The 16,659-nt window shown below is 38.9% G+C and overlaps 1 protein-coding gene across 1 annotated transcript in view; it reads left to right on the top strand.

Moving 5' to 3' along the window:
- Window positions 1-3,892: 3,892 nt before the first annotated feature.
- Window positions 3,893-16,659, top strand: part of Sptlc3 (serine palmitoyltransferase long chain base subunit 3) — a 116,516-nt gene continuing 103,749 nt past the window's right edge. Inside the window, exon 1 of the mRNA XM_048455580.3 lies at window positions 3,893-4,118. Coding sequence (XP_048311537.3) covers window positions 4,002-4,118 — 117 coding nt within the window. The 5' untranslated portion in view covers window positions 3,893-4,001. The remainder of the gene's footprint in view (window positions 4,119-16,659) is intronic.

The raw sequence follows: 16,659 nt of genomic DNA, 5'->3' as shown, positions 1-16,659 counted from the left end.
TGTGCAGTAGCTATTCAAAGCATTATCAATCAAGTTTAATGATTAACCTGTAATTTATTTAATTACTCAAAAACCACTAAAATGTTTCTAAATATTTAATATTTTTACTGTTAAGCCTAAAACATCCATTCACTTGAGTAGAACTTCACATTTGCTTTGATAGATGATACAAAACATTGCCCCACCACTGATTATATGCCTGAAAGTACTAAGTACAAAGGATTGGTGAGCCAAGGTGGTTTTGAGCATTCAACAGATATATCTCAACAGATATATATATATATATATATACACACATATATATGTATATATATGTATGTATGTATGTATGTATATGATATATTTTGGGGCCAGCCTAATCTACAGAGCAAGTTCCTGTCTTGAAAAATTATACATATACACACACACGCATATATATATATATTTATGCATGTGTGTGTGTGTGTGTGTAGATAGATAGATAGATAGATAAATAGGTAGATAGATAGATAGATAGATAGATAGATAGATAGATAGATAGATAGATATACATGTGAGGGTTTGGGGATATCTCCACTAGCTAAGTGTTTGCTGTACTCAAATGCTAACTATTTACATGAAAAGTCAACACTGGTAGGTAGAGAAGGAATTCTTGAAGCTCAGGTAGAGTGAGAGACTCTGTCTCAAAAAACTAAGGGACATCAACAATGAAACATCGAAGTGGAGAGGGAAATATCATGAAATTTAACCCTTGCACAGAGAACTATGTAAAACTAAGGAATGCACAGAGCAGAAGAATTAGTCTTCTCCAGGGAGGAGCATACCAATAGGCTTTCCGATATGAAATGCCCAGCCCTGAAAGAATACATATGAGCAAAATTATGCAAACTGAGACGGTTGCATTTAGAAATATGCGTGCATATGTGCACACATATGTGCATGTGCAACAATTAGTGAAAAAAGAGGACAGGAAGTGGAGGGGAAATAGAAGAGAGAAATGGCAAAATTATAATCTTAAAAAAAACAGCTAAGTTGGAAAGATATTGAAGACACCTGATATTGATCTCTGTTCTCCACATGCACCTGCACATACATGAACACATAGAAGCATGCACACGCATGCCACCAGACGCAGACAGTAAATCTCTTAAAAGCCTATACATGATTACCAAATTTGAAAGGTGGGAATAGAGGGAAAGTTAATGTGATTTTGAGATGTTTCCTTTACATACGACTTTTGTCTTTTGTAGAAAAAAAATAAAGAAAATATGAAGAGGAAAAGAAGGAAAGTAGAAAGAAAAGAAAACAAGAGAAATGTTAAAGAGGAAAGGAAAGAAGGAAGATCTTCTCCTCTCTAAATTGTTAGTTTTATCTTAAAATCCTTACTCAAAGCGTTGCTTTAGAGGTTGTGGATGCAGTGTCATGATAGGTACAGCATGGGCACAGGCCAGTTCAAAGCTCAAGATTAGGCCTCCAAAATTCAGATCAAAATAATATTATTAATTCTGTGCAGAACAATAGAACTGAGTCAAAATAACACACTGTCTTCACATTATCTTTCTGGGACACATGAGGCAGTCAATCAGGCCAAAAATAATCTGCACTTTCTCCTACTTCTTTATCTCTCTATTGTGCAAAATTTAGTAGGAAAGAAGCCAGCAAAGATTTAGTGCCCAACACCCTCTGCAACAAACTCAGAGAAGAGATCAGTAAAAAGATCATTTTGCCCTGGTGACAAGGATTGGGGCAAATGAAATACAAATCTGAGGGGGAACACTCTGGGCTGGGCATGCTTAGAATTTACTCAATATTATCATTTTACTCATCCACTGATAGGAAAAATTGAGAAACTTGCATGAAATTCGTGGTCACATTATTGTTACAATCACCTCTTCTGGAAGTCATTTCATTTTGGAGAGAAACATTAAATAAAAGAGTTTACACCCAGTATATGAGGCTCTGGCATCAGACATTATTCCTTCTTATTTTTTCTGTTTGCTTGTTTCTTCATTCATTTGTATTTTTGAACCAATAAGTACACTTCATTTTTAGATATCTTGTTTCAAAAAGTCTTGATTCCATGTAAAGACAGGAAGAGAGGTAATCTCTTCTCTGTTTGTAAATATTCATGACTGACATCTCCACACTAACAGACAGTAGCATAGTAAGTTAAGAAGAAAATATAGCAAATGTATTCAATTATAACTTTATATGAACCTGGTGACATTTAGATGACTGATTCAAAGACCCAAGGTGGATTCCAAGGTTTATATAATCCATTTTATACTCAGCTGAGAAATACAGCAAGACCTATATAATCCATCTCTTCTTAGTCTCTAAATAGAGCATCTCTCCTACCAAGTATGGGACAGGGCACCTGAAAGAGACTCATATGGTTTACTCCCACACAGAGTTTTCCAGAAAACTTAATGGTGAGCTTCCAAACAGTAAACATTGGGATATGTTTTTAGGTTTTATTCCTTGCTTTGTGGAAGGAGGCTACGTTTCTAAGACTCATCTCAAGAGCAGAAAGCTCAGTGTCACACATTCAGGAGAGGATCAGAGTGAGGCGCTGGGATGGGGTAGGGAGACAGAAATAGAGAAAAGTTAGGAGAGGGTCACAGAAGTAGTTTAGTTCAGCCAAGCCTGGAACTCACTGCATATTCCAAACTACCAACCTGGTCTCGATCTAGCAATCATCTGACCTCTGGCTTCCCAATAGTGGGATCACAGGACGGTGCCACCATAGCCGAGAATGTTACTCCTAAGGCCTTTAGCTTACAATAGGATTTTCTGATATCAACAAAGGAAAACCACAAAGGTAAGCTTGGAAATACTCAATCAGCTGTAAACTGTTGGTATTGCCCAACAAACCACAGTGCCCTTTAATGATAAAGACAAGAAACAGACCTCTTATGATTGTTGTATTGAAAGAATAGGGGTAATGAGTAAGTCAGAGGTATTTGTGGACTGGGACCCTATGGTAATCATATGCCTCACAACAGAGGAATCAGTGGCAAAATCAAGGCCAGGCGTCATTTCTTCCCACCCTACATAGGCTAATTCAACAAATACGTTGTCTCATTTTATGGGCAGAAAAACTGAGATATAGAGAAGGTAAATGGCTCCTCTAAAGTCATATGATTATTTAAAAAATGATGCATTACTGGTCATACTAGAATGTTCTGTTTTGCTGACTTCTGTCTGTCTTGAATTTTTTGATGGCCCAGGACACTTCATCATGTCATAATGTTATATGTTGTATGGTGTGTGTGTTTATATGTGGGTTACAAATGTTGCTGTTGCGATTTTAAGATTTACCATGGGAAATGAAAAGACATTGATCATTTGAATCACGTTACTTGCACAGTTCAGTGACAATAGCATTTATACTCATTCTTGTTCAATGACCAATGACAAGAAGTTTCTTCTCGACTCCAAACGAAACTCTGTGCCCCTTAGATAACAATTCCCCAGTACCTTGCCCTTTCAGCTCCTAGCAGTCACTCATGAATGTTATTTTCTGGCATTAAAAAAAAAAATCTTTATTTATAAGCAGTGAAAAAAATGTAACTATATTCAAAGGGGGAAAGGATACAACAAGGAGAAAAATGTGTAAGTAGCCCTTCAGTACAGTGAACTCTGTGAGTGTGCTGTGTGTATCTTTAAAAGCCTCTCCACCTCTCAGCCCGCCTCCTTGGTGTTTACCCCTGGAATTTTCTGTCTCCAAGTTTCCTCTGCCTCAGAGAGCAGCTAACAAGGCAAATTCCTTTGTAGTTTCAGAAGCAGGTTTGTTGCCATGGAATCCACAATGCCACTGGAGTAGACTAGTAAAAGGTAACCACTAAAGATCCTGTCCATAGATAGGCTGTGGTTCTTCTTCTGGAAAAGCCTGACTGGTAGGATTCCTTTAAGGGCTCAGCCCCAAAGTGTTTTATGTCATCATCACTTGAGCTACTTGAAAACTGAAGCTACAGGAGGCTTCTGAAAGAGAACCTATTGGGCTCAAAGGCTTCCCACCGATGGCCAATCCTGGAGGTACTGCTGTTACTAATGGGACTTTCCACAGCCCCAAGACTCAGCACAGCAAATGGCAAAACAGTGACTGTGTGAAAAATGGAATCCCAAAAGAAGCCCAGGTAAGACTCTATCCCCTACATCCTGAATCTGCCTGGTCCAAATATTTCCATATTTCTGAGCAGCATAATTTAAGGTAGTCTTTACTCAAAGTTTCTCTTGGGAGACGTTTTATTGTCTGGACTCAGCAAATCAGCTAGTATTTGTTATGTGTGTCTGCTACAAAGCTTAGATGTGGCTATAAGGGAATTTCTTCTCTGGACAAAAGAAGATGCAGACAGAGTTACAAGGTCCTAGATTCTCTAAAATGAAGAGTTTGTAACTTTTCATTTCCTAGTAAGCATTTGGGGGGGTCAAGATTATAAAAGATCAAATTCTTTGGGCTACCAAGCAACTTGCTACACTCACAATGCGAGAAAGAGAGAGAGAGAGAGAGAGAGAGAGAGAGAGAGAGAGAGAGAAAGAGAGAGAGAGAGAGAGGTGATGGTAAATCTTGTTGAGATCATGAGGTAGATAATGCTTGTCCCTGATGTATATGAAATGCCTTTCTGGTTGAATAAAAATTTTTTTTGGTGTTTAACAGAGTATTGTTATAGCCACAGCCTGCTTAGAGACTGGGGTCTCTCTTTGGATTAGACTCCCTCCCTCCAGTATCTCTTTCTAAAAACCACTTCTGGAAGTGTAGCTTAGGGTGCTCTGCACACTGAAAGCAAAGAAAGGTGTTTAAAACGGACTTTTCCAGTTATTTCCATTTTGTATTTTTCCCTCTTTTGGGCCTCTGCTCTTGTAAAATATTTGAGGGGATGTAATAGGGAAGAGAAACGCAAAAAAAATAAAATAAAATAAACTATTCAAAACAGCGTCTCAAATCTGTGAGGTTCTTGAAGAAAAGCATTTGTGCATGTCACATACCTCGCCAAGACTTTCTGGTCTGAGTCACACGGTGAGCGAACGTGCCTTAAGGACAAGCTTGATTAGACAGATAGACAATCTCACTGGCGGTGTGGGGAGGGGGAATTGGCAGAGCTGTGTGTGAAACCCCATGCAATTCTCCCCTTGTGCAGTCACCTCAGTGAGCCAGCCTCTGCTTGAGGAAAATGTTAGGTTGTGCCAAGCACCTAGAAAAGAGAGGTCTGGCTGGGGACAGGCCTCCATACTGTGAATCAAAGTTGCATGCCCAGTTGGGAGGTGCAAGGGGCCCTCAGGAGCCTGGCTTGTGTGGTAAATGATATGGCCCCTAAGTATATCCATCTTTTATCCAAAGACATTTGGAAGCACCTCCCAGAAATCTCAGGCTGAAGGAGGATGAAGAGAAAGGGCATTAGAAAACTCATGGCCCTATACATCCTCCACTCAGATCATTGCTAAGATGCCCCTTGTCCCTGAAGTACCGGTTTCACTGGACACTGTTTATCTCCTAGGTTTTTCTGATTCTTGGGTATCTTATTTGACCATAGATGCCTTCAAAACAAGTTTTTCTTTTCTTTACTTATCTTGATTTCATAACTATATTCTAGTGTTTGAAACTGAAAGAGTAAGTTGACAACACAGACATTGCTATGTAAGAGTAAGGTCCTACCTGTACATAAGTGTAACTGTACAAGTCCATAACATACTTAGTCATGGAAGCTTCTGTAAGTGCATAATGTCACTACTGTGCACTTTCCTGACAGTTCTTTCTGAGAAGATCCTGTTTGCTAAGATATATTTAGATGTTTCTAAGTTGAAATTGGCTTTCACTAAGGTGCTTAGTTAATAAATATTTCCCTGAAATAATAAACTCTGCTGAGTTCATAACAGAATGAAGTAAAAAGGACCTATTTTCTCCTTCTAAAGTATGAATAAAGTTATCTTTATTATCACGATCCTCAGGCAAAAGTTCTACCTCATGGGCCTCTTAACAAGCTATGTCTTGACCAACAGTCTTGCCTGTTGGCAAAAGCAATCCATGGGAGCTTGTAGATGTTTGAGGTCATGGTCTTTCAAATGCTTTGCCAGACTTCGGTCTTTCAGGACAGTGCCTCAAACCCTACCAGTTCCAATGAAGACCTCTTTAGCTTTTCTTCTGCTTCTTTGTGCGCACACAGACATAGAGTTACCCTTTCACATACAGGCTACTCTGTAGTATCCTATTGGTAAACGATTTCCCAGTATAGCAAGCAAAAGATAAACACTGTTAGGCAGGAACTTGGAACTGTCCTCCACTTTGATCCAGTGTAGCTTGCTGTGAACTCTGTGTTTCCAGTATGTAGACTCAGTAGCCCAACCTCACAACTGAACAGGAGCCAGAACTTTTCCACTTGGAAAACATCTAGAGTTTCTTTCTGGAGATTTCTGATCCTTAATCCTTTCTTTTCTTGTTAAGCCCCATATGCCCCTGGGATGAACTGAAACAGGCTTTCACCACTGATTAAGTAAGTGCATTCTTTGCTCACTTCTAATATGGCTCCTATGTTGTTATTCTGTGTTGTTAGCATTCTGGTTTGCTAGAATGCCATTGTCCAAGACAACTGAGCCTCCCTCCCCACGAGCATATCCATGTAAAGCTTGGTTGGCTTTCGATACCCTTAAATTTTATGACCTCTTTCCTGGACAGTTGCAAAGTTTTCCAGTTTTGCCTTTGGCTTCTATTTGTTACCAAGTCTCACCGTCAAGATGACTGAAAGTGGTCAATATTATCCTTTCAAAGCTTGGATAATTCATTGCTTCAAAAGTTTGTTTCTTCAGTATAAACTGTTCTTTGTTCTTAATCTCATCCTTTATAAAAATCTCGTGGCATAGACATAGTGCAGGCAAGTTCTTGTAACAAGACTAGCTCTGAGAACAGAGATAAGCAACACAGAGTCTCTAAAAAGTGAGACTTAATGGAAGATCCTTGGGCTAGCTGTTACTCATGACCTCAAAGGGGATTTGGGGAGATGAGCCTCACTCCAGCTTCCTTTCTGGTGATGTGATCCCTTCCTTTCCCATATATTCCCACCATTAAGATGTCATATCACAAGATCTCATCAGACCAACACTGGCATTATACTCTTAGACATCCAGTATTGTTACATTCATAAATTTTTTTATCTTGTTAAAATTATATTATTTCAGACATTTTGTTTTGATAATTGAAACCTTATCAAAATGGGAATTTGTTTCAAAAAAGTTGTTCATAATTATTACCAGACCTGTGACTGTGGTAGTAGCTTTGTAGTTGGATGATAGGCTGTTAGAGAGTTTGAAGAAGCAGACTAGAGATACCTCTGACTCTGCAGCTGGTGTTGTAGCCCATTCAATGAGATATTGAAAGACAAGGATATCAGGGAACTAATCTCAGATGGCAATAAGGAACCTGTCAGAAATTAGAGGAAAGGACTCCATCCCAGAAGCAAAGGGAGGATAAATAGACTGTGCTTTCTAGTTGGAGGAACTGGATAGTCAGAGTATAAAAGCTTTTGGAGGGAAAAAACTGGGAAAAAACTGCATAAGCACTGAGCTATGTAGACCATGCTTGAGATTTTGATAATTGTAATTTCGTCACCACAGAAGACTGGATTATGCTATTAAGTGATGCAAACAAACTTTACCCACTGAATTTAGCAAAGAAGAAAACAAATAAATCAAATCCATATCATTTCCATGGATTTTCATAGAGCAGAACCATGACAATATCAGCAATTTTAACAATATAAAAAATTAAAACTTTACACAGTATCATAAAATACAGTGAAAACTTAAAATTCGCAATATAAATGAAGGAATGGACTGTGAGATGGCTCAGTGGATAAGAGCACTTGCTTTTTTTCAGGGGACTAGGGTTCAAGTCTCAGCACTCACATTTTGGCTCACACTCCCCCATAACTCCGTCTTCAGGAGATCTGGCACCCTCTTCTGACCTTCACAATCACAGTGCACATGTGCTGTTCACTTATATACATAGAAACAAAACACTCATATAAAGAAAATGAAAATAAATAAATCTTTAAAATATATACATAGTTGAAGGGAGAAAGCCCTTACAATAGCGTCAACATTAAAAAGCATAGGAAAAGATTTAAAATTAAAGTACAAAATAATTTAGAAGTAATGATAAGATACTACTGAGAGCCATGAAAAAAACAAGAATAAGAAGAAATCCTATAATATTGATAGAAATATCAAGATGAAAATTTTCCAATTTTGTCTATTGTCATATATAAATTTCATGTGAATATATCTTTTAAGCCAGAAAAATAACTTTAAAATTATATGGAAAAATAATAAAAGAAAATAAATAGAAAAAACATTATTTGAAAGAATAAAATAATGAGGGATAATTAGTACTATGTTATACATGAAATAATTAGAGCCTTTTATATGAACAAAAGAATATACAAATTATAAAATTCATACATAAAATAGAGGATAATATATATTTTAAAAATAGTATTTACATAAAGAAAGCTATCATAATTGTAGCATAAAATTGAAGAGCTAAGCTGGGCAGTAGTGGTGCATGTCTTTAATCCCCACACTCAGGAAGCAGAAGCAGGAGAATCTCTGTGAGTTCAGTGCCAACCTGGTCTACAGAGCTAGTTCCAAGATATCCAGAGTTATATAATGAGACCCTGCCTCAAAAAGCAAAACAGACAAAAAAATATATTCAAGATCCACAAAAAAAGAGGCTAAAAACGTATCAGCATAAAAATCAAGCATTTCTTTTGAATGACAAAACCAAAATTATATATTTTTTAAAAAAAGACAACACTATAAAATCATCAAAAGCCAAATATTATAGGCCAAGAAAATGTTTACAATTCACAAAATTAAATGAAAAAAATCTATGGAGACATTTAGAACCCAACATTGAAAATGTCTTAATTCCACAGAAAAAAAATAGGAAAAAATTGTGTTTTTTTTTTTAAAAGGTGAGAGGGAGCACACTGACTCTGGACTGACAGTGAAGGAACCAGCATTAAACCAAACTAGGTCCTCTCAATGTGGGTGACAGCTGTATGGCTGGGGCAGTCTTTGGGGCCACTGGCAGTGTGGCCAGGATTTATCCCTAGTTGAACTGGCTTTTTGGAGTCCATTCTCTGTGGAGGGATACCTTGCTCAATCTAGATATAGTGGTGAGGGCCTTGGTCCAGCCTCAAAGTGAAATGCTAGACCTTGTAGATTCCCCCGTGAGAAGCCTTATCCTCTTCTCTGAGGAGTGAATGGGTGGATGGGGTTGGAGAGAGGGAAGCGGGGGTGGGGGTGGGGGGGTGGGATGAGGATTGATATGTAGAGCGAGAAAAGATTGTTTTAAAATAAATAAATTTTAATTTAAAAAAAGGTGAGATGGGGATGGAGGAGGGATTGACATAGAATCACAAAGAAATACAGAGCCACTTTCTTAGTTGTGTCTGTGAGGTGCAAAATCAGGCTGGAATGCAGTTTGAAGATCTCGTCATATAGATCAGGACAACACCAATGGTAAAGCTAACAAAACTTTCAGTCACTGCTTGGTGTCAGTCATTGAACATAATTTGCCTCACTTTGTTCTCATAGTGATATTGCTGAACTGATGTTTATTTTCGTTTTTGTATAGATAAGAAAACTCAGGTGCTAAGAGCATAAGTGACTTCTCAAGGTCATAGGCAGCTAGCAAACAAACAAACAAACAAAAAAACAAAAAAAAAAACAAATAAACCATGAGTCATTCACCCGGAAGGACTTGTGCTCCCACTGTAAGCACAGAATCCAGCAACACCCTGCTGCCCTTCCTACTGCACACCATTCTGTAGTTGAAACTGGCGAAATTAACCACAAAAATAATAATTATAATACTCCCCAACATGCACTGAGCTCTTTCAAAGCACGAGGCACTCTAAGAGTCTTACTTATAGCCACTGTCGCACTGTGTTCTACTTGACTTGCTTCAGCAGTGAGGAAACAAAAAGCTTAATCAAAGTCACCAGCTTATAATAATAAAAACAAAGTTTGGAAATAGGGTTTGCTCAATCCTTGATCACAAGGCTTTGTTCCTTAATTTACACTGCCTCTCTAAACACAAACCAGTATTAGGAGTGAGTTTCATTCCCCCATTGCAAAGAGGCCCATGGCATTCAACATTAAAGGATAGTGTTAGTATGGACTGTAGGTATTATGGGTTGATTTGTCCTTCCTATTTGGTTCCTAATAAAAATGTGAGGTTTTTTTTACAAGTAACTCCACACTCACGCATTAGAGTATTGTCTATACAACACTGTCCAACCACAGACACACCAAGGCAGTGAACTACTCAACTCCAATCTTCGCACTAAACAATTCTGAGTTAAAGAACATAGATGCCTTCGTGACCTTGAGTCATGAGGACACAGAGTTAAGCATATAGGGAGCCCTAGAGCTAAGTTGCCTGGTACTTTAGAATGGCAGTCACTTTCAGAAGCTCACAGTATGCAATCTTTTCTAGAAAGGACTGGTATCTGCAAATAATTGGTGGCACAGTAAGTGAACGGTGAGTGTGGATTTTTTATGACATTTCCCATTGAGAGATAGAATCTCATGCTGTTCCCCTGGGATCTAGATTTGCCCTAATGACTTACACAGCTAATACAGAATGACTAAGGGACAACCTGAGACTTCTGAGACTCAGCTCAAGAAGTCTTCAAGAGTGAACCCAGTCTTAAGAGAATAGTAGCTCTTAGAACTTAGATAGCGTTCTTATTAGGAACCCAAGTAGATAAGGTAAAGCCAAAGGAGTAAGAAGAAATTGTCTATGCTGTGTATGTTCTTAGCCGAGATGACTCACTAACTCGCCCTCCACGTGAGTTAGCAAGTTTCATGGTGGCTCCACTCCTTTGGGGGCCTGTCTGTTTCAGTTCATTCTTGTGTCCCATCTCAGCTCTGCCAAATGGCAGGTTTCCAAATGGTGGTTGTTTTAAATGTTGTAAAGTTTTATGAATCAGCAACAGGAAATGGACATGTAAGCATTCTATTTCTTTAAAAATGCAGAGAGAAGTCATGCTTTCATAACCTATTTTCCACACTTACACTTACATTTCGACGAGTTTGTTTTGAACACCCATTACTCTCCAGTTTTGACCTTGATGCCTTTCCTCAAGTTGTAAGCAAACATTTGCCTTATTTTGTTCAGTTTTATTTTGTTTGGTATGAAGGTTTGTGTGTTTAACTCTTAAACTAAAGGTGTACCTAGCTACAAAATACTAATACAGCAACTCATATACCTTCCACACAAAATCCAAAATGAACATGGGAAGGCAACAAATGCTCCGTTCATTTCCACATTCCTGGGCTTTTGTTTTCACATCTGGTCCAGGAATGCACAAGCTAGAATTCTTGTAATTGTCTCTTTACACCACTAAATGTCTTTAGGAAAATTTATTTCTCTTTCTACCTATAGTGATGCCCTATATTATTTACTAAACCTAGCCATCAACCCTTTCCCCTCTACTGCTATCATAGGAGTGTCTGGTATAGTAGGAGCTTGGTAAATTTCACACATAAACTCTGAATTCCTCATCCTGTGGAAACATCAGTCTTCACATTTTTTGGTTTAACAGAAGTATTTGTCGCAACTATTCACTTCCCCTTTACTATTGTCTGAATATGGGCTGAGAGTTTCCTCCAAGAGCTCACATGTTAAAGCCTTGGTACTCAGTATGGTGGCACCAAGGTGAAAGGACTTTCGAAAGCTAAGCCTAGGGAAAAGCGATTAGATAACAGAGACTGCCCATGGCAATAATAAAGGCAGTCCTTGTGAGAGCTTGTGTTAGCTCTCAAGAGAGGAAGTCACAATAGGGCATCCAGTCCCCAAGTAACTATCTTTGTCTAGATGTGATCTCTTATTCTTTTCCATGAAGTAATAGAGTCAAGAGAACCCTTGCCAGAACCAGCACTGCTGCTTGGAGGCTCAGCCTCCCAGACTGCCAGAAATAAATCTCTTTGTAAATACTCAACTTCAGGTTTGCAGAAAGTAATGAACAAATGACTGGTACCCTTCTTCCTTAAGACATTCCTGCTCTTGACTTTCCTCCATTGTCAGGAACTATCCCTTCCTAGTGCCTGTTCTTTCTTGCTCATGTCTCTGACCTGGAAACAATGCCAACCCAAAGCTCAACCCTTGCACATTTCCTATTTTTACACTATGGCTCTTGATAGTGCTATCTATCTTCCATGATGGTCTGACCTTGTCTCCTCACTATACCTACAGTACGTATTTGTGGGTCTCATTCTTCCTCGAGGATTGTTGGTCACTGCTCCATGAGGGTGGAGCGAGCCGAACTGGGGACCAGGATCAGACAACTCTGGATATGATGGTGATAACCCTCTGGAGAGATGGCTTCAGTAAGGCAACACAACTTTATTCCACAGTCTAGGAAATATGTAGGACTGGGAAGCGTGAGGATAAACCCTAATTTGTAGTAAGTGTGTTGCGCTCCTTTCATAAAACTGCATCAGTGGAAGCGCGGCCCTATCAAAACAGTTAGAGCATTAGCCTAATTATCATGTGGGGAGCAGGGGAAAATCATTTGCAGGGGCTGTGCTAAGTGTCATCCTTGAGATAAGTCAGGCATCCAGGCCCAGAAACATCCTCCAGATAAGGTCAGTTAGGGATCAGGAAGCCCCTGCTGGGGGAATAAAGTCCTCCACATTGCTGAGCTTGGAGAGAGCTGTCAGGCCAGAGTAGACTGCAACTTACGATCAGCAGAGCTTCCCAACAGGACCTCCAAACAGGTATTTACAAACAATTATTTGGCGTGTGCGCACATACATACACATACACACTTGACACCCTATTTAATCTCTGTCCTTAGATGACCAAAAAGTTCTTAAACTTAACTTATAAGCAACTGAATTCCTGATACTCCTCTCTCCATTGCTCAGATCTGTTCTGGTTATGGCCTTCTCTTTTCAATTAAAAAAAAACAAGCTCTATTCTTTTTGTGATCAAAGGCTTAGATATCACTCATGATATTTCCTCTTTCATTTTATTCATTTTATATTCAATTCCCGCCTCCTCTCTCTCTCTCTCTCTCTCTCTCTCTCTCTCTCTCTCTCTCTCTTTCTCACTCTCTCTCTCTCTCTGTGTGTGTGTGTATGCATGAATGTGGAGTGTAAAAGAGAGCATCGGATCCTCTGGAACCTGTGAGTTGCCTGACACACTGGAATCAAATTCAGATCCTCTGCAGGAACAATAAACACTCTTGCTTCATTAAAACTGAATTTAAAAAAATTATCTCTTCTGTGTGATACATAGTATTTATTGCAACTGTCAACGTTTACAGCCTGCTATCGTGCTATAACCATTGTGGGAGAACATGGTGACTAATAAGAATCTTCTTCAACTGGGTGTGGTAGCCCACACCTAAAACCTGGCACATAGGAGATGGAGATCTGAGAATCAGAACCAGCCCAACTGTGAGAATCTGTCAGAGAGAAAAAGATAGAGAGTAAAGGAAGTTAGGAGGGAAGAGGGGAGGGAAGATGAAGGGAAGAAAAGGGGGGAGGGAAGGAGAGAAAGAAGGAAAGATACTATCATTGTAAATATCCCTCGTCACTAGATTGCCTTGGGCGACCGGGCACCAGACATTCTTGTGAGGGATACACACGGTACTTGCGCTGTATTCCAAGCCTGGGGGCAGAATCAAGCTTTTAAAAGTAGGACATTCTGAAGATAGAAATGAAATGTAGCTCATTTGTGTCAATATGAATCTTAGAAGAAAATAAAATCTTCCTGGATTAGGCAGAAGCTGGTTAATTCCCTCAGACACGTGGACTTGTCATCAGATACTAATAAATCCTTCATTCCTCAGAATCTGATACCTAAGAAAAGTCAGTTCAGACTACTTTGCCATCAGTGACTTCATACAACAAATAATTTTCTAAAATTTTAACTAATAAACTTTTACATTGCCCTACAGTTAAGAACTTTGCATAATACTAATTTATTCAGTCTTCATATATCCAAACAGGATTAAAGTGTTCCCGTGCCCATTTTATAGATGAGAAAATGGAGTCTTAGCTTAGTTACCTGGCTAAACATCTCATTACTTGTATAAGTTGACCCTCCATCTGTATTTTTGGGACTAGACCAAAAGCCTTTTGCTACAGAATTTCATTACAAGTATTTGCAAACTTACAGAATGTTTTTAAAAACACTACAAGAAATGCTCGGAAAACTATCACTTACATTCTACAACTGATATTTTGTTAGAGTCTGTTGTAAATCTACACATTTTTCTATCTCTCTGTTCATTCATAAGTCTGTACATAGTGTGCATTTCAAAGAAGTTGTAGAGCCGTTACACTTTGTCCCCAAACTACTCAGCATGTGAGCCATGAACTAGACTTCAATATTTGTCAATAGTTCTTTTAATTTACAATGAAATACACAAATATAAAGTATATCTTTCTGTGACTTTTGACCTACACTGTTTTCAGACTAATTTTACTAGATAGATTTTCCTAAGACCATGTGATTCTGGAGGCTTTTCAACTTCTTAACATAGAAGAATTTAGTCGCTAACAGAAAAACTAATACACAGATTGGCATCTATATAGATAAAGGTAGCCCAGGTAAAGGAAGGGTTCACCTGCCGGTTTTCAGCCAGAAAAACATTCCTGTTGTTGAGCCATAATTCCAATGATATCAAGAGCTACTTTCATTTCTGTCTATAGCAAAGGAGAGCAAACAAATGTTAAGCATATATAAAAAATGCTATAATAAAACACATTACTTTGAATAATTTTTAAGAACTATTAAAAAATGATATTGTAAAATGTATGTCAGAAGTAAATATATTTCTTTTTTTCTCAAAAAAAAAGAAAAACTATATGTAAAAACCTTCCATTTCTGCCTTAGAATGTGGAGGAGTAGAACCCAGCAGGACATCATCCTCTTGCTAAAAACCTCAGTTTAATGCTGAAAAGTAATTCCCAAAAACAACTCAGGAATGAAACAGGGAAGGTGGAAATCTACTAGGTCTACAAAGTTAAACTGCTTTTAGCTTTGATATAATTATAGCACTTAAACAACTGATTCAACCAACAAATGAAGACAGAGATACGGTGTTAAACAGGTAGACGCCTCTCCTGGCTCTCACACCCTTAGGAGTCCACAGGAGTCGGAAAAAGTGGAGCACTCTTTCAAATACCATGACCATGATGATTTCTGTGGGGAGTACTTTGAAAATTCTGGAATGAATATTGCATCGGCATTAGAGCTAGGAAGTTCTCTGGCAATTGCAGAATAAAGAACTTGAGGACTCAAGAAGGAATAAAACATCCACCAAGGTGACAAAAGCAGTTGTCCAGAGGTAAAGGGACCCACGTCTCTCCTGAAGCTCTCGTTTCCCTCTTGGAATCTTTCCACCCATTGCTACATGCCTTTATCTTCTTGGCTCATCAGTCAAGCCCTTGGTCAATCGTTTCATGGTTGATGAAACATTCCCTCCCTCTTCTAGACAATGTTACAACATCTTTCTCCAAAGTCCCACAGTAACCTCAACGATTCTCTATTACCTGGGACTCTTTCCACCCAGATTCAGGCAGAGCATTAAGCAACAAATACCTATTAAGCTTGTTGAATTTAAAATACAAATAAAAGGTGGAGGAGAACAGGAGGGATCAGGAAGGTCATGTTGGGGAAGGTCCGAAAGCGAGAGCAAGGAAATAGATATCTTGATAGAGGAAACCATTTCTGGGTTAGCGAGAAACCTTACGAGGGAAACTCCCAGGAATCCACAAGGATGATCCCAGCTAAGAATCTAAGCAGTAGTGGAGAGGGTGCCTTAAATGCCCTTCCCCTGTAATCAGATTGATGACTATTTTAATTGTCATCATATAACCTTTATCCAGTAACTCATGGAGGCAGATACAGAGATCCACAGCTACAGACTGTGCCGAGCTCATAGAGCCCAGTTGGAGAGAGGAAGGAGTGATAATTCGAGCAAAGGGGTTAGACCATAATAGAAATACCCACAGAAACAGCTGACCTGAGCTAGTGGGAGTTCACTGACTCTGGACTGACAGCTGGGGAACCTGCATGGGACCAAACTAGGAACTCTGAACGTGGGTGACAGTTGTGTGTCTTGGGCAGTTTGTGGGGCCACTGACAGTGGTACTAGTATTTACCGCTAGTGCTTGAACTGGCTTTTTGGAGCCCATTCCCTATGAAAGGATACCTTGCTCAGCCAAGATCTGAGGTTAGAACCTTGGTCCTGCCTCAGGTAATATGACAAACTTTGTTGACTCCCCCATGAGAGGCCTCATCCTCTCTGAGGAGTGGATAGGGGTAAGGAAGGTGGGGAAGTGGGAGGAGGGGAGGGAGAGGAAACTGGGATTGGTATGTAAAAATAAAAGACTTATTTTAAAAAGTTAAATTTAAAAATTCAAGTTTTATTTTACATTTTCTTATATGTGAAAATATCTCTCTGGCCTAAATTCAGGTTGCTGAGCACCCTTCCTCTCTTCCAACCATCCTACGGGTTGGTATCTACTAACTGAGAGGTTTTGCTTAGATTGAAATATCTCTGTATTTCAGAGTCTTCAGAAAGCTTCCAACAGTAGTAACTAATTAAACCACGTATCTTAAAGTGCAGAATAAATACTACCAGAAAAATGTTGTGTCTG

The sequence above is a fragment of the Myodes glareolus genome, chromosome 10 (genome assembly GCF_982192425.1).
Source record: "Myodes glareolus chromosome 10, mMyoGla1.1, whole genome shotgun sequence".
Lineage (NCBI taxonomy): Eukaryota > Metazoa > Chordata > Mammalia > Rodentia > Cricetidae > Myodes > Myodes glareolus.
The sequence above is the reverse complement of the archived record's forward strand: the minus strand, read 5'-3'. Positions and strand labels throughout refer to the sequence as shown.